The 19623-nt window shown below is 40.6% G+C and overlaps 1 protein-coding gene and 1 pseudogene across 3 annotated transcripts; one reads left to right on the top strand and one right to left on the bottom strand.

Moving 5' to 3' along the window:
• The first annotated feature begins 2409 nt into the window (after positions 1 to 2409).
• Positions 2410 to 13560, top strand: HNRNPA3 (heterogeneous nuclear ribonucleoprotein A3). Of its 3 annotated transcripts, none has more exons than XM_030916388.1 (11): positions 2410 to 2561; positions 4946 to 5068; positions 5158 to 5304; positions 5386 to 5596; positions 5916 to 6005; positions 6089 to 6184; positions 6273 to 6353; positions 7111 to 7251; positions 8409 to 8531; positions 8925 to 8992; positions 11750 to 13560. In XM_030916388.1, exons 1-10 carry the CDS (start codon positions 2490 to 2492, stop codon positions 8975 to 8977), a joined length of 1137 nt encoding a protein of 378 aa, XP_030772248.1. In that variant the 5' UTR covers positions 2410 to 2489; the 3' UTR covers positions 8978 to 8992; positions 11750 to 13560. The 3 variants fall into 3 exon arrangements, with proteins under 3 accessions (XP_030772248.1, XP_030772247.1, XP_010380701.1); XM_030916387.1 differs by lacking the exon at positions 11750 to 13560 and adding an exon at positions 9086 to 11064; XM_010382399.2 differs by lacking the exon at positions 11750 to 13560 and adding an exon at positions 9086 to 11064 and having other exon boundaries at positions 2421 to 2495.
• Positions 11525 to 19071, bottom strand: LOC104677882 (annotated as a pseudogene).
• Between the last annotated feature and the right edge of the window lie 552 nt (positions 19072 to 19623).

The following is a 19623-nucleotide window of genomic DNA, read 5'->3' as shown; positions in this document are numbered from 1 at the left end:
GCAACCTCCGCTTCCCGGGTTCAAGCAATTCTCCAGCCTCCGCCTCCACAGTAGCTGGGACTACAGGCACCCACCACCACACCCGACCAATTCTGTATTTTGAGACGGGGTTTCACCATGTTGGCCAGGCTGGTCTTGAACTCCTGACCTCAGATGATCCGCCCGCCTTGGCCTCCCAAAGTACTGGGATTACAGGCTTGAAACACTGCGCCCGGCCTTTTGTTTTTTTTGGCGGGGGAGAGGGGCGGAGTCTCGCTCTGTCACCCAGGCTGGAGTGCAGTGGGGCAATTTCGGCTCACTGCAACCTCCACCTCCTGAGTTCAAGTGATTCTCGTGCCACAGCCTCCCAAGCGGCTGGGATTACAGACGTGTGCCTCCATGCCCTGCTAACTTTTGTATTTTTTAAAAGTAGAGATGTTTTACCATGTTGGCAAAGCTGATCTCAAACTTTCCACCTCAGGTGACCTGCCTACCTTGGTCTCCCAAAATCCTGGGATTACAGGTGTGAGCCATGGCGCCCGGCCAGAGCTTAAGTTTAGACAAAAGCATGAAAAATAACGTCTAAAAACAGCACACAGTCAGGATGAACAACAAATCTGGACCAATACAATGGGGAGGACAAAAAGATGTGAATAATGGACTGACATTTCATGTTCCTGGAGAGAACTTAGTATCCCATCCCACATTGTTTCGCGATTTAACGTTAACATTTATACAAAAGTTATTAATTAGAACAAAAGTTATTGATTAGAATTAACTTGATTAGAAAAACCTGGAAAAACATACCCTAAAGTGCAGCCAGGTGATCACTCTTCTTGATCACCTATGTAGTGTTTCATAGGGCACTCTGGTGTGAATACCACTTTCCAAAGGTCTTTCACTTTGCATTTTTCTTTGTATCCAGAATTGATAAAATTACCAGGACTATTTCAAAGTAATCAGACTTAGAAAATCTTAACACTAACTAGACGCTAACGCTATACATTCTTACAATGTCTCAAGTCTATTGCTGGCCATCAGGAGCACCTGGATACACAGAATACATGAAAGTTTGCGAAAAGGGAATCAAAGCAACAGGAGGAGTCTGGTTTGAACGGTTATTTCATTCAAATTACATTAAGGACTGCTAACTGGTTTCTGCCCCACAAAACCACCCTTTGTGCATGTTTCCAAACTATAACGCAGGTCCTCCTGGGGCAACGGTTAGATAAATTAACAAATTCTTAGACTTTGCGCTCCCCTTTTCCAAACTCCAAGTCGACCACTCCCCATTTGTTAACAGAAAGTTTTAATGTAACTGATTAGATTTCTAACCTTTCCTAAGGAGAACCAGTTTAATTCTAAAAGAGTTGGTCACATGGGTTGCTAAATTAAAATATAAAGCATTTCCTAACAGGGAAGGGAGGCTCGTCAATTGTGGTTATTTTTATCAGTAACTTTAAATATAGATTCACAGATTATCAAGTTATGATTGGCCTGGGTGTTAGAAGATGACCTAATCCCATCCCCATTTTCATGTAAAAAACTGAAACTAAAGCTCTGTAAAGTCAAATGATTTAAAATCATCTGACTAGGCCGAGAAAGGATTAGATCTCTAGAGCATTACGGTAACAATCTTTCGCAAACTGGTAGCATTATCTGGCGACCCTGCTTTTCTGAAAATCTTGTCAATTATTCAGTTCCTTAAACTCCGTCAGCTACAACAGATGCATCAGCTCTTTCCACACTAACTTGAAAGAAGCACATTAGAAAATAGTCCTGACTTGTTTCTTGAGATCAGTAACTAATGAACTGACCTCCACCAGTCCTGCCTCAGATCGTTAATGGTAAAAATTCTGTATGTCAGCCGCGTTTTGAGGCCTGTCCAGGGTGCCTGTGATACCCACACGTCGGAGCCGCAAGGATTTTCAGTAATGCCCTTGGGTGGGCGCCGCAGTCACAGACACTGGTCCCTGGCATTTGGAAACAGGAGAGGTGGTCCGAAGGGCTAAGCGGTTTTTCCTGCAACCTTTAAATTACAAGCAAGAAAAACGTGGGTTTTATTTCGGGCACAGGAATGGAATGAACTCGGAAATGGAAAACTAGAGGCCTGCGGGGGAAGAAGACACAAGCGCGAGAAGAAAGGGAAAGGCCTTTCTCTCTGGTGACGCGCGATCACGAGGCGTTTTCTCTACGTGGACGCTCACCATTGGCGGAGACCGAACTGACGTCCCGGAACTTGTCCGGACGCGAACGGCGGCAAAGGCGGTCCTGCCCTGAAAGTCGGTGAGGCGCGCGCGCTCCCGCGGCACGCCGCGCCTCCGCTCTCCGCCCGCCAACCCGCTGGTCCAGTCGTTCTTCGCGCCCGCTTGGCTCCGCCCCCTTCCCAGCTCGCTCCTCCCCCACCAGACTGGCGGCGCGCGGAAAACGCGTCACGTGACGACTGGCCCCGCCTCTTCCTCTCGGTCCCATATTGAACTCGAGTTGGAAGAGGCGAGTCCGGTCTCAAAATGGAGGTAAAACCGCCGCCCGGTCGCCCCCAGCCCGACTCCGGCCGTCGCCGTCGCCGCCGGGGGGAGGAGGTATTAGGGGGAGAGCGGGGGGTTGGTGGGGAATGGTCGGCGTGGGGGGCCTGGTTCGGTGGGAGCGGGGAGGCCGGGTGAACCGGGGCGGCCGTCCCGCGCTCTTGCGTTGAGACGGGCGGTGGGAGGGGGAGGGGAGCGGGCCTTGGAGACCTCCTCGGGGCCCCTCACCCGCCTCGCCTTCACCTTCGGCTGCACAGGCGGCCCCTTGGAGGCGCAGCGTGGTCGGGGAGGCCCTGGGAGGGAAGCCGGCCTGCCGGTTGCGCGGCCTCCGAAGCGAGGCCGAGGGCGGCATGGCGGGCCCCGGCGGGAGCGGTTGGGAAGAGGTTGTGGGGGAGGGGAAGGGACGAGCAGGCACATCCGGGCGAGCGAGCAAGCGGGCGGCGGCCACATTGACATTGATCCGCCGCCGCGTTACGAAATGGCGCATTGGCCCGCAATGGCCGCCGCCTCGCTCTGCCGCCGGGAAAGAGAGCTTGGGATTGGAGGGAAGAGGGCGGAGGCGGCCCGGCAGAAAATGCCGCAAATGGCCTCGAAGCACGAGAAGGTAGTGCTTTCGCTGAAGTTCGGCGAACGCTTTTCTAGGCATTTTACCGGTCCTCTCCGCGAGGAGAAGTCGATAATTGGCCTGTTCTTTTCTTCGCAGCATCCTGTTGGAAATAGGAGATTGTTAAAAACTTTGCTGCTTTAGAATACTTCTGTTTTTCTGAAGTAGTCACATTACCCTTCTCAAACCGCCATGTGGGCGAAGAACTTAGTATTTGAGAACTTCAGTGCAGATGTGAAAAACAACCCAGCCAGCTTTTTACCGACCCCGGACGTTGGGGAGGGTGGGTGGAGAAGAATTGGAGTGTAGATGTTAAGGAAGAATTTAAAAATGTTTTTTATCTTCATGTTTTCCCATTCTTTGAGTCGGCTCTGCTTGTAGTTTCCTGGAATTTTATTTAGAGGACTGCAACCAAAGTTGAAATTTTCACTTGTTTGCAGTACATTTAATGTGGATCCTAAATATTTTTGTCGATTTCGTTATTGTCAATCGAATACATTTATCCAAGACTTGAAAAGATGAGACTACGTGAATTAATTAATGCTTTAGGCTCTTAACATTTTTTTCTAGCATGTGACAATCTCTTCACATTAAATGCCTTAACATCTCTACCTCTAGAAGACACTTGAAGACTTGAGAATGTAAATGTGAGCCCCCTTATTTAAGGACTTCGGGTGAAGGAAACCTTAATGCATGCATTAAATGACAGTTCATGCAATGTGTTAAGAAGTCTGACTGAAGTATAAAACAATTTCAAGACATCCTAATTCTTCAAAATCTCAATTTTTGTTTTGCTGTGCTCCGTTCTTATAGTCAGACAATATATACCATTCCTAATGTAAGTCCAACTTGCCAGTTTGTTGTGACTCTTAAAATTGAGTCATAAAATGAAGATTTTTGCAGCATATAACAAACATGGGTTATAGAAAGCTATTTGGTCGGCTTTTTTTTTCCTCTTAGTTTTTTGGGGAAATGCTGGTTTGGCTGAGGAATGCCTATTTTAAATTAATTTGCTTGAAAGCAGTGAGTTGCTGTAAGTTTGACATTTAGAACTTTTAGATTGTTCATCACAGTTTGGAGTTTAAAATTAAAAGCATGTTGGGATGTAGACTGAGAAGAGTTAAAGTGGGATAGATGCAACACCGCTTCTCCAACAATTTAGTGCCTTAGAAAATGACTTCTCGTTAGCAACTTCTAAAGTAAAGGTTCTCAGACAATTGCAGATTTAAAAAATGAAGGGTTTTTTGATTCTGGATTTGTCTTGGATTTCAATTTAGTTGAAGTGATGTTGGCTTTTGAAAGGCTGGTTATAGGTTTCCTTGACATGAGTTAGCCCTTTTAACAGTTGAAGTCTGTATTTCTGGTCAAAGTTTTTGTTGTTTATTTTGTTGTTGTTTTGTTTTTTTGAGACGGAGTATCGCTCCTGTCGCCCAGGCTGGAGTGTAATGACACGATCTTGGCTCACTGCATCCTCTGCCTCCTGGCTTCAAGCGATTCTCCTGCCTCAACTTCCCGAGTAGCTGGGATTACTGACGCCTGCCACCGCGCCCAGCTAGTTTTTGTGTTTTTAGTAGAGATGAGGTTTCGCCATGTTGGCCAGGCTGGTCTTGAACTCCTGATCTCAGGTGATCCACCTGCCTCGACCTCCCAACGTGTTGGGATTACAGGCATGAGCCACCACGCCCAGTGTCTGGTCAAAGTTTTAACTGGACAAAGTGTTAATTGTCACAGGAATTTGATGTTGATTTTATTACTTACAGTACATGAAAGGCTCTTCGTGCATCTTAACAATCCATCTACCGTAAGATAATTTAAGAGTATTGGTTCTTTCTCTCAGGGCCATGATCCAAAGGAACCAGAGCAGTTGAGAAAACTGTTTATTGGTGGTCTGAGCTTTGAAACTACAGATGATAGTTTAAGAGAACATTTTGAGAAATGGGGCACACTCACAGATTGTGTGGTAAGTTACGCTAAGGGAATAGAAGTGTTCTAAGTGTTGAAGAGAATCCATGGAGGTGTTTTCAACGTTATAAAACTTTTATTTTATAGGTAATGAGAGACCCCCAAACAAAACGTTCCAGGGGCTTTGGTTTTGTGACTTATTCTTGTGTTGAAGAGGTGGATGCAGCAATGTGTGCTCGACCACACAAGGTTGATGGGCGTGTAGTGGAACCAAAGAGAGCTGTTTCTAGAGAGGTATTTTAATAATATATTGTGTAATATGTGAAATTGTTGTGAAAGTTTGTTTCTTGATTTAATATATTACTTTATTTATAGGATTCTGTAAAGCCTGGTGCCCATCTAACAGTGAAGAAAATTTTTGTTGGTGGTATTAAAGAAGATACAGAAGAATATAATTTGAGAGACTACTTTGAAAAGTATGGCAAGATTGAAACCATAGAAGTTATGGAAGACAGGCAGAGTGGAAAAAAGAGAGGATTTGCTTTTGTAACTTTTGATGATCATGATACAGTTGATAAAATTGTTGGTAAGTAACAATTTATGGTAACTTGAATGAGAAAGTAGACATGGGTTTTCTGTCTTGAACTGAATTTGCTAATTTGCTTGTAATTTTCTGTTGCGTGTAATGGCATTTATAGTGTATAGTCAGTTTTGATAGTGTCTATACCTGTGTACTCAGTATCCAGATCAAGAAATAAACATTAACATCTCAGAATGTTCCTTCATTCCCAGAGTAACTACCTGATTATGTCTTAATGGGTTACATAATGACAGGGTATCTCGTATATGTGCTTTTCCAAACATAAAATAACTTTTCTGTTTTGTTTGATTAAAAAAAAATTTAGTTCAGAAATACCACACTATTAATGGGCATAATTGTGAAGTGAAAAAGGCCCTTTCTAAACAAGAGATGCAGTCTGCTGGATCACAGAGAGGTGAGTAGGACCATACGCATGTACACAGTGGACGTGAGTCGTGTTTGTAAGGTTCTTAAAAATCTCCCTTGCCTGTGTTAAAGGTCGTGGAGGTGGATCTGGCAATTTTATGGGTCGTGGAGGAAACTTTGGAGGTGGTGGAGGTAATTTTGGCCGTGGTGGAAACTTTGGTGGAAGAGGTAGGCTGTTTATCTTCTGAGTACATGCAAACCTAACATTTCAGTAAGTTGAATATATGATTTTGATTCATTTCTTGTTTTTCCTCAGGAGGCTATGGTGGTGGAGGTGGTGGTAGCAGAGGTAGTTATGGAGGAGGTGATGGTGGATATAATGGATTTGGAGGTGATGGTACGTGGCTTATTTTCATTGATAGATATTTTAATTTACTGAAAATTGTTTATTATACTTTTTTAATTTTAGTCAAAGCTTGAATGGCTTAATGGTTAAGGTGTATTTCCAAACTAATACCGTAGAAGAGCAGGAACCCTTTTTCCCCTAAAGATACATTAGCTGCTCTTTCTCAGCAAGTAGCAGGAGTTGAGCCAGATTGTTTTGTTAAGTCTGAGACTGTATTTTTCTTAGTGAAATTTTATAAAAGAAAAACTGATTTTTTTTTTAACTATCACAAGATGGTTAAACACTTATTCTTACTAGCGCAGATACTTGATATCCTATTATTATTAGCTATTACCAGGCTTCAGAGTGTTGAATCAACTCATTGGCTTATTTGTCAGTGGCTTAAATGTAATATAAAACCATAGTTGAGTAATCCTAGCTGTTCAGGAGGCTGAGGCAGAAGGGTTGCTTAAGGTGAGGCTTTTGAGACGAGTCTGAGCAACATAAGGAGAGACTGTGTCTCTAGAAAAATAAAATAGGGGAACGTGGTGGCACATGCCCATAGTTTAGCTACTCAGGAGGCTGAGATGGGAGAATGACTTGAGCCCAGGAGTTCAAGGCTGCATTGCTGTGGTTGCACAACTGTACTTGAGCCCAGGCAACAGAGCAAGACTCAGTCTCTTACACACACACACCAGAATTGAATAACTCGACTATATACTTGAAACGTTTTTGTGTGGTCTTGTTTTTTGTTTTTTGTTTTTTTTAGGTGGCAACTATGGCGGTGGTCCTGGTTATAGTAGTAGAGGGGGCTATGGTGGTGGACCAGGATATGGAAACCAAGGTGGTGGATATGGTGGCGGTGGTGGAGGATATGATGGTTACAATGAAGGAGGAAATTTTGGCGGTGGTAAGCATTAACTTGTTTCATTTAAATGTTAAATATTCTTTGCTAATAGTTGGCATGACACATTTGAAAAGTGTTAAAAGTTAGCATTTGATCAAATTTTATGTTCTGTAATATTAAAAAATACTAAAATGGTGGGTAGTTCAAACCAAATTTTCTTGACTTTGCTGATTATTTAGAAAAATGTATTCAACTCCTTTTTTTTTTTTTTTTTTTTGAGATGGAGTCTTGCTCTGTTGCCCAGGCTGGAGTGCAGTGGCGTGATCTCAGCTCATTGCAGTTTCCGCCTCCCGGGTTCAAGCGATTCTCCTGCCTCGGCCTCCCAAGTAGCAGGGAGTACAGGTGCACGCCAGTACGCCCGGCTATTTTTTGTGTTTTTAGTAGAGACGGGGTTTCACCATGTTAGCCAGGATGGTCTCGATCTCCTGACCTGGTGATCTGCCCGCCTCTGCCTCCCATAGTGCTGGGATTACAGGCATGAGCCACCACGCTTAGTTAGATGTACTCAATTCTTAATTGAGTAGTTAAAAATGAACATTTACCAGTATTTACTCTTTTACATGTAAAAGATTGGGAGTTTATTTATTGCCAAAATGTTACTTAACTCTTAGGTACTTTTAAACTGGACAATTGGGAATAAAATGTTTGAATACTCCAGACATATTGAAGTGCGCAGATTGCCATCGAGGGCTTAGGTTAACAAAGTACTTTGGGTCTTAATATGTCACAGGTAGTTGCAGAGTTTAAGCAAGCAAGTATATAGGTCATTAATCCAGAATACTGTTAAAAGCTTTCTTAGGAATGGACTGTTTTGTTGGACCTAATTAACATGTCAGTGACAGATGAGTGAAGTTTTAACAAGTTATAATGCCTTCTTATTGTTTTAAATGTTACACTGCCTCAGAATCATAGTAAATGGAACACTGACAATTTTAATGGTGTTAATGGTAGAGAGAACATGGGCCTAGAAGATAGCATCTAATATAGACAAAATGTTGATTGTGTTTTAATACCCTGACATCAGTTATCCCAAGTGGTGCTACCAAAGTGATGTGTATAAGCATGCTACCATAATTCTTAAAAGATAATAATTACATACATTAAAAGGGGAAAATCATTATTGTGTAGGTAAACCACACATAAAACGTTTCTGATTTCAGGTAACTATGGTGGTGGTGGGAACTATAATGATTTTGGAAATTATAGTGGACAACAGCAATCAAATTACGGACCCATGAAAGGGGGCAGTTTTGGTGGAAGAAGCTCGGGCAGTCCCTATGGTGGTAAGTACTTTTTTTTTTTTTTTTTTTGAGACGGAGTCTTGCTCTGTCGCCCGGGCTGGAGTGCAGTGGCCGGATCTCAGCTCACTGCAAGCTCCGCCTCCCGGGTTCACGCCATTCTCCTGCCTCAGCCTCCCGAGTAGCTGGGACTACAGGCGCCTGCCAGGTCGCCCGGCTAGTTTTTTGTATTTTTAGTAGAGACGGGGTTTCACCATGTTAGCCAGGATGGTCTTGATCTCCTGACCTCGTGATCCACCCGTCTCGGCCTCCCAAAGTGCTGGGATTACAGGCTTGAGCCACCGCGCCCGGCCAAGTACTTTCTTAAATCAATTCTTTAGAGCCTTTTTAATTAAAGAAATGTGTATACTTCTTTTAAAATACTATGTCTATTTTTAGGTGGTTATGGATCTGGTGGTGGAAGTGGTGGATATGGTAGCAGAAGGTTCTAAAAACAGCAGAAAAGGGTAGGTATCTTTAAATTTTTATTATGATGATAAAAGAATATGTGGAACTGTTCACTGAGTGTAATAATTTTTTTATCCTGTATTATTCAACAGGCTACAGTTCTTAGCAGGAGAGAGAGCGAGGAGTTGTCAGGAAAGCTGCAGGTTACTTTGAGACAGTCGTCCCAAATGCATTAGAGGAACTGTAAAAATCTGCCACAGAAGGAACGATGATCCATAGTCAGAAAAGTTACTGCAGCTTAAACAGGAAACCCTTCTTGTTCAGGACTGTCATAGCCACAGTTTGCAAAAAGTGCAGCTATTGATTAATGCAATGTAGTGTCAATTAGATGTACATTCCTGAGGTCTTTTATCTGTTGTAGCTTTGTCTTTTTCTTTTTCTTTTCATTACATCAGGTATATTGCCCTGTAAATTGTGGTAGTGGTACCAGGAATAAAAAATTAAGGAATTTTTAACTTTTCAATATTTGTGTAGTTCAGTTTTTCTACATTTTAGTACAGAAACTTTAACAAAATGCAGTTTTGAAGGTGTTTCCTTGTGAGTTAACAAGTAAAGAAGATCATTGTTAATTACTATTTTGTATGAATTTTGCTAAAGTTAACTGTAAAGAAACACCTGCTGACTTGCAGTTTAAGGGGAATCTAGTCTCCCCATTTCCAAACCATGATATGAATGGGCGCTGACATGTGGAGAGAATAGATAATTTGTGTGTTTGCAATGTGTGTTTTAGATAAATAGGATTGGGTATTTAAATTAGCATTTGTGAATTTAATAGCATTAAGATTACTTTCAAATGAAAAAAATCTCAAAATTTCTATTTGGTTTTTGTGCATTTTCTTTTAAAATGTAATCATATGATTTTAGTGTGTTAGACTTGCTGAGTCCTAGCTGTGTTTAGAACATCTCCATACATTTACCTTGGTCAAATTTGAACTGCTGCCATAGGTTTTGGGTGTAAAGAATGTTTACTGTCCTCCATTTAAATTCTGAAAAGGGATAGTGGATGTTTTCCCTCTCCTACGTTAGAAACCATTCTTTAAAACTTTTCCAAATATAGAACCATTAAGCCTGCTATATCTGAGCAAATTAGTAGGTACCTTTTTTTTTTCTTTTTTAAAGCACAAGAGGCCCATAAATCTTGAGTTACTTTCCTTAGTTGAATTTTTTTTGATACAAGTTTTCAGAGCAAGAGAATAAAAATGATGCGTTATTAAACCCCTAACTGGCTGGCATGCTTTCCTGTTTGTATTCTATACATTTTGCTGGATGAAACCAAGGATAGTTTAGGTATAATTGTCCAAAATAACCTAACTGCAGCAGAAATGTAGCACAGTTGCTTAGTACAGGCTTCTCACTTCCTACAGACCTGAATTCAAATTTGGATAGTCTTGAGTTCTTAAATGCCCAAAGAACGTACTGTTATTTCTTGTGTATATTTCAACATAAATCATGTTGTTACCAATTGGTTTGGAAGGCCCTGGTTGAGAAGATTTAGATCATAAGGTCATATATATATATATAGTAATATAAACCAATGTCTACTGTTTTGCGCCAGCTAGTGCTTACAATTTCATTTGAGCCCTGAGTATGTGCCCTGCTGTTACTCTTTCTTTGGTAGTTGAACGTTGAATTCAAGTCTTTCTTTTTGTTTTAAGAAGTACTAAGCAAACAAGCAATAAAAAGGGGAATGGGGCGTGCTAGTGTTTGAATATGCTCTCTTGTTGCTCTAATTCTGTGCCTCTGTGCATTAATATTTGGATGCATGCAATGCCAGCATGGAAATTGGTCTTCACACATACTGCAGTTTTCCAGAAACATTCACAAAACAATAAATGTAACAGACATTCCATTTGTTAATGGGCATATATGTGAAAAGCAGTGTAGAAAATAGGCTAATATTAGAAAATGGTTAAGTCCTTAATAACTTCAAGTGTGGTTATATAATGGACACTGTCAATGTTCATAACTTAAACCTGGGTACCTGGTCAAAGTAATGCTTGGGAAACATTAAAATTGAGCTAAATTGTCTCAAGTTCTTTTATTCATATAAATAAAGTTTAAAGGAATGGGGGAGATTAACATTTCCTGTTTTATGTTTGTGAAATTGTTTGACACAACCTTGACAGTATCCTTTAATGGCATGAGGTTACTTGTACTGTTAACCAACTTTCTGTGTTCTGGAACTAGTATTATAGTGAAAACATTTACAGTAAGTTGATGTTTACAACCTATAAGCAGGTGAAATCTGTGTATGTGACCTGTTTATAAGTTGTATTAGCTTAGATCTTGTGAACAGTGTGGAAAAGTAAGCCATGAGGAGAGCGATTTAACCAGCTTTAAAGGACCTAAGATGTGCTTTTTAAGCACAGTGTGGATCAAAGGAAACTCACTAAGACAGGACTTCAGCAGCCTTTTGTGTTTGGACAAGTCAGCATAAATAAAGAATGACAAGGCAGCAGCAAGAGCTTCAACTACAGAGAAGTGAAGGCATAAGATACTATGATGATAGTGAGCAACTTTCCAAAAGCTAGTTAAATCTGCTTATTACAACTGAAATATCGAAGAAAGTCTAGCAGGAAGGAGCTCTTCGCCTTTTGGAACATCAATGAGAGATAGTTGCCACAGTCACTAGGTCTAGCATTTAGACCTGCAAGGAAGGGCAATAAGCATTAGGTAAGGCTTGAATTTGAATTTTTTCACTAATTAAAGAGTAATTTTTTGTAAAGCAAGGTAAGAGTAATCTTTTTGATTTGCAGGTTGAATGAGAACCCTACTTGCCTAAATGAGGAATGTCTTTCCTACCATCTAAAATACGAAGGTTTCTGGCTGGGTAAGGTTTGTAGTTGACAGTAAAACCTGATGACACCATTTGTTTCCCTGCAAGTCTACATTACATATTTCACAACTTTGTTCCTCTCTAGTAGGCACATGGGTAAAATCCTTCGACTGAAAACTACCTGGGTACCATGTCCAACACATTTTAAACCTTAGTTTTAAAAATTCTTCTGCAAAATAGCCATAAGTATTAATATGAAGTCAGTTGTGACCCCTCGTGTATGCAATTCATTATTAGTGTCTTCAGGGTAAACTCAATTTTTGGTAAGAGAAAGTAGCGTCAGCTTTTGTGAAAACCATTTTTGTAATAAGCATGACACACAGCACACTAAGCTGCCAATCCTCAAACTAGGAAAACACCTTCAGAGGAACATTAAAAGTTACCAGGGCCAGGCACAATGGCTCACGCCTGTAATCCCAGCACTTTGGGAGGCTGAGGCAGATGGATCCCGAGTCCAGGAGTTTGACACTAGCCTGGGCAACATAGCGAGACCCTGTCAACAAAAAATACAAAAATTAGCTGGGCTTGGTGGTACACATCTGTAGTCCCAGCTACTTGGGAGGCTGAGGTGGGAGGAAGCCTTGATCCCAGGCAGTTAAGGCTGCAGTGAGCTGACTGCCCCACTGTATTCCAGCCTTGGTTATAGACCCCATCTCAAAAGTTTACCAGATGTCATCGATAAAGGTTAGTCTTCAAGTGGCCTCATATGTTCTCTTGCATATAAATTCAGGGAATTCATTGGACCAATAGGTTACATTTTGCTTCCTTTTTTGTTTTGGTTCATCTGTTAGGCAGTGGGGGCCTAATTAGTGCTCCTTTGTAAAAAGACGTTTTCCTGAAGAATACTGAATTACTGTTCAGACTGGTTGTTGTTGGGTAATAAGGGCTGTTTTTGCTGCCCCCAAAAGGGCTTAACCATTTAGGTGGTTAGTTTACTTAAAAAAAAAATCCTTTGGAGACAGATAGTGAATATGCAGACTAGTTTCTAAATTATCAGTTCCCTACATGAAGACGCAGTTTGCCAGTGTTTAGTCTCAGAAAATGACTGGTTGGCTCTGTATCTAAATGAGAACAATTTCTACACGTGTTGAATAAGGTAACAGCCTTTGATGAATTTCCCTCACAACATGGTTTTAGTGAAGCAAACATTTTTATTTTTTAAGGGCATTGTTCTTTCTAGTTCATTTCTTTTTATGAAATAAAATTATTTTGTTTAAACATAGTTCCATTGTCGTTTCTGAAAAATACAGTATTCTCATAAGTTGTAGCAGCAGTTAAAAAAAAAATTGTTATATAAGTGGTTGGGGCAGATTTAACTGATTTTGTTAAACCAATTTGTAGGTTACTGCTTCTAATACTACACTTCTAAAAAGCTGAATTTATACTCATGTCCTAAAGGAGAGTATGTGGTAATGAAGTACATTTAAGTAACTAATTGAAATAGGCTTGGTTTTAAGAGTTCCAATACGTAATAGTCAAAAGTTGAAACCTAATTAACAGTATCTCTTGGAGTTCCAGTAATGTCACAAATTAGTGAATAAGCATGCCAGTGTGCAAGGGTAATGTAAGGATTGTTAGCCTATCTATTCAAAATTACTTTAAAACTTCAGTATGTTTTCTGATTTTTAAGAATTCAGAAGTGTTCTGTAATGGATTCAGATGTTTCATTTGTAGTATAATGAAATGTTTACAGAAAGATAACTTTTTCATTAAAATATTTTTAGAAATGTGTGTGTTGTTTTGTCACTTCACAATGTTCGTGTGACTTAAACACTATAGATGAATACTTTGACTTATTTTACCAGTAAGTAATAAAACAACAGGAAACTTGGAGTGAGCCTTTATCAGTTATTTTAAAAATATGTGAATCCTATTATATGGGAAATAAGCCATGGGAAATAGGCATGGAAGAAAATATATTTTTTAAAGTTATCAGCACTTGTTGCCTAAAATAGTTTAGGTCTTGACAATATATTAGGTATTTGGGTGATACATGTGAGGCATCTGAACCTTTGAGGGGAAAAAGGATAAATGAGTGAATGAATAGAAACAAACCAGGAGAAAAAGATGGTTGCTAGGAGGGAAAGGGCATTTCAGTTGTTGTAATTCCCTAGTTTCTTGATCTTCAGAGAGGGGCAGTGGAGTGGTTCAGTACTATATGGTGAAAGTAAGTTGGGGAAAACCTTTCAGGAAATTTAGTAGTCTTAAACTACACTGATTTAACCCAAGAGGAAAAGGGTAAGGTTGATGTGGGTAATGATTATGTTTTCCTGGATTCATTTATGGGGGTAGGTCTTTGATAATTTTTTTATTTGAAATTACATGTGTATTTGGATTTCTAGCCTTAATAGCTATTAAGCATTTTCCCCAATATAGTTTTTTTCAAGTGAAATACTTCATAAGTTGAAGCCAGATGAGGGTCCTTGGCTAGCTGTTAGACTTAATGCAAACTCGTTTTGCTTGTATTCAAACACTGGTTTCATATTCTGTGCAGTTATTTAAGTAATCTTAAAGAATGGCATGTCTAGGCTGGGCATGGTGGCTCACACCTGTAATCCCAGCACTTCGGGACACCAAGGCAGATCACAAGGTCAGGAGATTGAGACCATCCTAGCTAACATGACGAAACCCCATCTCTACTAAAAAATATAAAAAATGAGCTGGGCGTGGTGGTGGGCACCTGTAGTCTCAGCTACCCAGGAGGCTGAGGCAGGAGAAGGGTGTGAACCCAGAAGTCGGAACGTGCAGCGAGCGGAGATCGCACCACTGCACTCCAACTTGGGTGACAGCGAGATTCCGTCTCAAAAAAGAATGGCATGTCTGATAATTTCAGTTTAATACTTAGGTCCTGGAATAATAAAGGACGAGTGTGGACTTACTTCCAACAAAAGTGTATTTACCCTTGTTTTCTCCCAGTAAAAGGACATTGTTATATAAACTGCAAAATAGGAAATGAGATAAAATTTGAGTTTGCATGTGTGTGTCACAGACGTAGTAAATGATGTAGATTGTTTTGCAAAAATTGGATACATTGGGTTGATTTTTAACTTTGAATATATTACAATGCCAAGGTTTAGGGGGATGTAAGGTGGTAATAGGTAAAAGCCTTTTTAAGCTTAATACATTTTCAGAGACTCTAACACCAGGTAATGGCAAGGGCGCATTGAAGTGTATATAGTGCACAGTTCTGAAAGCTTGCTAGGAAATGGGAATTAACCCGTACTGTTCAACTTTTATTGGTAAAGAAATAGTAACTGGGTGAAAGGTATACACAAGAATGTTGACAGCTTAAAAATACCTTAAAATATATGAAAGTTACATTCACTACATCCATATATATATAGCCACTAATTACTTAAAGGACTTGTCATCGCAAAGGAATTGTGTAAAATGTTTAGCTGTATCTGGAGGCTCCAGGTAACTTAATTTTTTAATTGTATTAACTATGCTGTTCAGTAAATGCTGAGTAAACTTACATCCTTTATATCAAAAGAATTCTGATGGATTGTCTATTTGAAGTCAGTGGTCTTATTTTTCTCAATAGGTACTGAAAGAAAATGTAATTCATAGGTTTTTGTTACTCTGATTGTTGGGTCAGATTTTATCAGTAAGAAATGTTAAATACAGAATGTAAAAGCAGTTTTGTGAGCTTGGGCAGGTTACTTGGTTCCTTTTAATGCCGTGCTCTCTGGCAGTTTGGTATTCCAGCAGGCCCCTTAGAATGTTGATTTTTACATGGCATGAGATACAGGTGAGATTACTCAAATGTTACATGAAAATAATTACCAAAATATTAAGTACTTGAAACACTAAACTAGGCCTAATGGTGGGTCTGATTTCTAACATTGAAGTTCTGATGCATAAGTGATAATGTGGTTTAAATTGTAGTTTAAGCCAAGTACAGTGAAATACCAGTGGTTCGTTGTCTGGAATACTGAAGGAAATGAAGTAAAAATGAAGAAGAAAGTTTCTTCCCATCAAAATTCTCAGACCTAAAAACTACAGGTTAAGAACTGTTTTTAACCTGATTCCCCCACATGCACACTTACACACTTTTGTGTGTGTGTGTGTGTGTGTGTGGTAAAATGGATTTATAATCCCCTCCCTCAATCAGAAGGTTAAATTCAATAGCTTAAAGAACTTAACCTAGCACCTGTCTTACGGACCCTAAAGATAGCATCTTGGTAATGCTGGATACTGTCTTACAAGGATATCCTGAAGCATACCTAAAATTCTAATGGGTGATGAAAGTTATGCCAATGTCTTCCCCCCTCCACCCCAATATAGGATTGAAGTTTTCTAGTCTTTAATTTTTTTCCAGTTCTCAGGTGTTAAACAGCATCAACTGAAGACAAAGCACCCTGGTAGCTATGTTTAAATGGATGTATTCTGAAGCTTAGTCACAAATACGGATATGGCAAACATTTGAGCAGTGCCCCCCTCAAAAACAGGAACTTGGGAAATCTTGGCAAGAAGATAGGTTTTTATATAAAGTGGCGTGCAATTATAGTTTGATAGTCAAATTTGAGCACAGGTATAAAGCTCTCAACGCAAATGCAGATGAAGAGAAATGAACAATTGGTTTTATTAGTCATGGCATAGTTGGGATTTGTTATTTGAAATTTATAATTTCTCACAGTGTTTTATACTTCACTGTAGTATTTTTAGGTATCATAAGTTTCTATGGCCAGTTACCTTGTATAATTGGTCAGAATACTTTGAAGTTTACTTCCAAAGAATGTCTGTTTTTGTCTGCCCAGCAATGCTCTTCCCCCTTCAAATACCAGTCAATGTTAGGTGCTCCAGATAGGGCTGCTGCTGAGATTCTTGCCACCATCTCCCCACTCACAATTTGGTCTAAAAATATAGTTTGTTGGAGACCTGGGATTATCTGAGTTTGGAAAAGTGATGTCTTCTCCCGAGATTCCCCATCACCACACCATCAGAGGAAGGAAGTTCCTTGATAGCACGTGAAAAATATTCAGGACCCAAAATCTTCACATTTGGCTTGGGGTGGTGGCTCGCGTGTAATCCTAGCACTTTGGGAGGCCAAGGAGGATCACTTGAGGTTGGGAATTCCATACCATCCTGGTCATCATGGTGAAAACCTGTCTCCACTAAAAATGCAAAAGAAAAAAAAAAAAAAAAAAAAAAAAAAAAAAAACGGCGGATGGTGGATACCTGTAATCCCAGCTAATTGGGAGGCTGAGGCAGGAGAATCACTTGAACCTGAGAGGTGGAGGTTGCAGTGAGCCGAGATTGTGCCACTGCACTCCATCGTGGGCAACAGTGGGACTCCAGCTCAAGAAGAACACAAAATCTTCACATTTGAATCCTTAGATCCATTAGTCCTTGAAGTCATTTTCAATGCCAGACAGTGAAATTCTCTTGTAAGCTAATTTGACTGGATTCACTTGTAGCCAAAAAGTATAATACAAGACTAAAGGAAACTGACAAAACACCCATCGTTTATGCAATGTTTACCATGAGCTAGGCGCAGTGCTTTTTGTGGGGGTGACCCAGTGAGTACCACTCTGCTTTATAAATGAGAAAATACGCTTAAGAGGAGGCAGAAGAATGGCGTGAACCCAGGAGGCAGAGCTTGCAGTGAGCCGAGATAGCGCCACTGCACTCCAGCCTGGGTGACAGAGCCAGACTCCATCTCAAAAAAAAAAAAAAAAAAAAAAGTGAGTTGCTAAAGGTCATTCTAGGAATTAGCAGCAAGCCCATGCAGTCTGGTTCCAGGAACAGTATTTCTAACACTACATCGCTCCTAATGGGTTGCTAGGAGTCTTCACTGAATAGTTAACACATGCAGTGCTTATTTTAAACAAATGAATCTCCATTTCCTCACTTTAAAAAGGCAAAACAATATGAACAAGTGAAACGTGCTTAGGTGAGGAAATAATCGAAAACTGAATGATTCATTAGCATGCAGATTTTCACAGGGTTTTGAGGGAACTTGTTTTTGTACACTCTAGTTTAAACGTCTGATAGATCTCTCAGTATGTCCAAAAAGGAACTGATTTTCCCACCTGGGTCTCCCTCTATCCTGTCTTCTCCATCCTCGGACAACTCAATTCTTAAAGATGTTAAACTTCCGGACTCAAATCCATTCTACCAGAAAATCCTTTTAGTTCTCTGAGACGTGGCAGAATCCGATGTCCCTGACTACCCCCTTCTATCACCCTGGACCAAGCCACCATCATAATGCATGAACCTCTCAATCGGTTTCCCTACTCCCATCCTTACCCTCTATGCTGTTCTCAACATACAAGCCAGAGGAAACTTTAAAAGTTGTAGCTCTGAGGCATTTTATAGAACGTTGATACTCAACTCGGGCGTGGTGGCTCACGCCTGTAATCCTAGCACTTTGGGAGGCCGAAGCGGACGGATCACGAGGTCAGAAGTTCGAGACCAGCCTGACCAACATGGTGAAACCTCGTCTCTACTAAAAATGCAAAAATTAGCTGGGTGCGGAGGCGCGCGCCTGTAATCCCAGCCTCTCAGGAGGCTGGGGCAGGAGAATCGCTTGAACCCGGGAGGCGGAGGTTGCAGTGAGCTGAGATTGCACTACTGCACTTCAGCCTGGGCGACAGGGCAAGGCTCCGTCAAAAAAAAAAAAAAAAAAAAAAAAATTGATTATTTACATACATAAAAAGTAGTAGGAAGCTAAAAGTCATCATACATTTATTTCTTTTTTGGGCTTGACCTAGTAAATCCTTAGCTTCATTGATTTGGGTTGCTATATAAGGAGATCCTTCTTTGGGCGATTTAAGATGGTATTTGTTACTGAGCATCTCTTTTATTTTCCCTTCCTGGCAGTAAGGCTTACAGGTAGTATTGCTGCTTCCCATTTTGTCATTTTGGGTTCAAACCCACCTCTCTAATAGCCACCGCTGAAGGCAGATTTTGGTAGACTTTGAAAATCCTGTTTTACTTCAGGCTATATGTGCTTCCTGGCTTGCAAAACCTGCAGCAGAAATGGCCAGTCCAGCTGCCACCACTGTACTGACCAACCCAGCTTCTTTCTCCATCCAGATTGGTACAGCCACCTGCCACTAACTGCACTCCTTTACCAGAAAGCTAGGCAGCCACTGCCAGCAGTCACAAACCCCAGAGGGAACTTTAAAAACACAGTTGAATGTTACTCCTGAACAGCACCATTAGCTCCCCACCTCACTTATGTAGACTTACGAGGCTCTGTCATATTCCACCGCCATCCCTTTCTTCAGCCACATTGTCTTTGTTTTTTCTCAAATGTGGTTCAGCCTTTGGACCCGCTGTGTTTTGTCTACAGTGCTCTTGGCTATGAGAACGGCTTCTCCCTCCCACCTTCAAATGTTGCCACTTCAGTAAGGCTCTTCCCATTTACAGCCTTAAGTTGTGAGGCTTTTTACTGGTTTTCCCCATCCAATTCCTTCTAACATAGTGGAGTATGCTTGTTACCTCCCCTTCACTAGAATGCAGGTTCCAGGGGAGGGATATTGGTTTTGTCCTTTCTACTTCAAACTGTGCCTAGTGTATAGTGGGTGTGTATCTACTGATGGAAATAAATGAATCAATGCTTTCATGTCAGTGTATAACATTTTCTTGTGTTTAGATGTACCTGCTATTGAAGAGGCAAAGTATCCTCTTGATATACTTTATTTTTCTGTAACCCTGGTACTAGAAATTTAGTATAAAATGATTTTTATATTTTCAAATAAAACATTGTGAAAATGCAAAACATCTAAATTAAAAGGATGATCTTATGGAAAATACTACTTGTGAATAAACTCAAAGGAATCCCAA

This window comes from Rhinopithecus roxellana, chromosome 14, assembly GCF_007565055.1.
Source record: "Rhinopithecus roxellana isolate Shanxi Qingling chromosome 14, ASM756505v1, whole genome shotgun sequence".
NCBI classification, from domain to species: domain Eukaryota; kingdom Metazoa; phylum Chordata; class Mammalia; order Primates; family Cercopithecidae; genus Rhinopithecus; species Rhinopithecus roxellana.
The sequence above is the reverse complement of the archived record's forward strand: the minus strand, read 5'-3'. Positions and strand labels throughout refer to the sequence as shown.

Excerpts from the sequence above, each read along its gene's own strand:
- HNRNPA3 (XM_030916388.1), top strand. The coding sequence starts at position 2,490 with ATGGAGGTAAAACCGCCGCCCGGTCGCCCCCAGCCCGACTCCGGCCGT. Across the intron at positions 6,185-6,272 it reads TGGAAACTTTGGTGGAAGAG|GAGGCTATGGTGGTGGAGGT; the intron begins GTAGGCTGTTTA and ends GTTTTTCCTCAG. Across the intron at positions 6,354-7,110 it reads TAATGGATTTGGAGGTGATG|GTGGCAACTATGGCGGTGGT; the intron begins GTACGTGGCTTA and ends TGTTTTTTTTAG.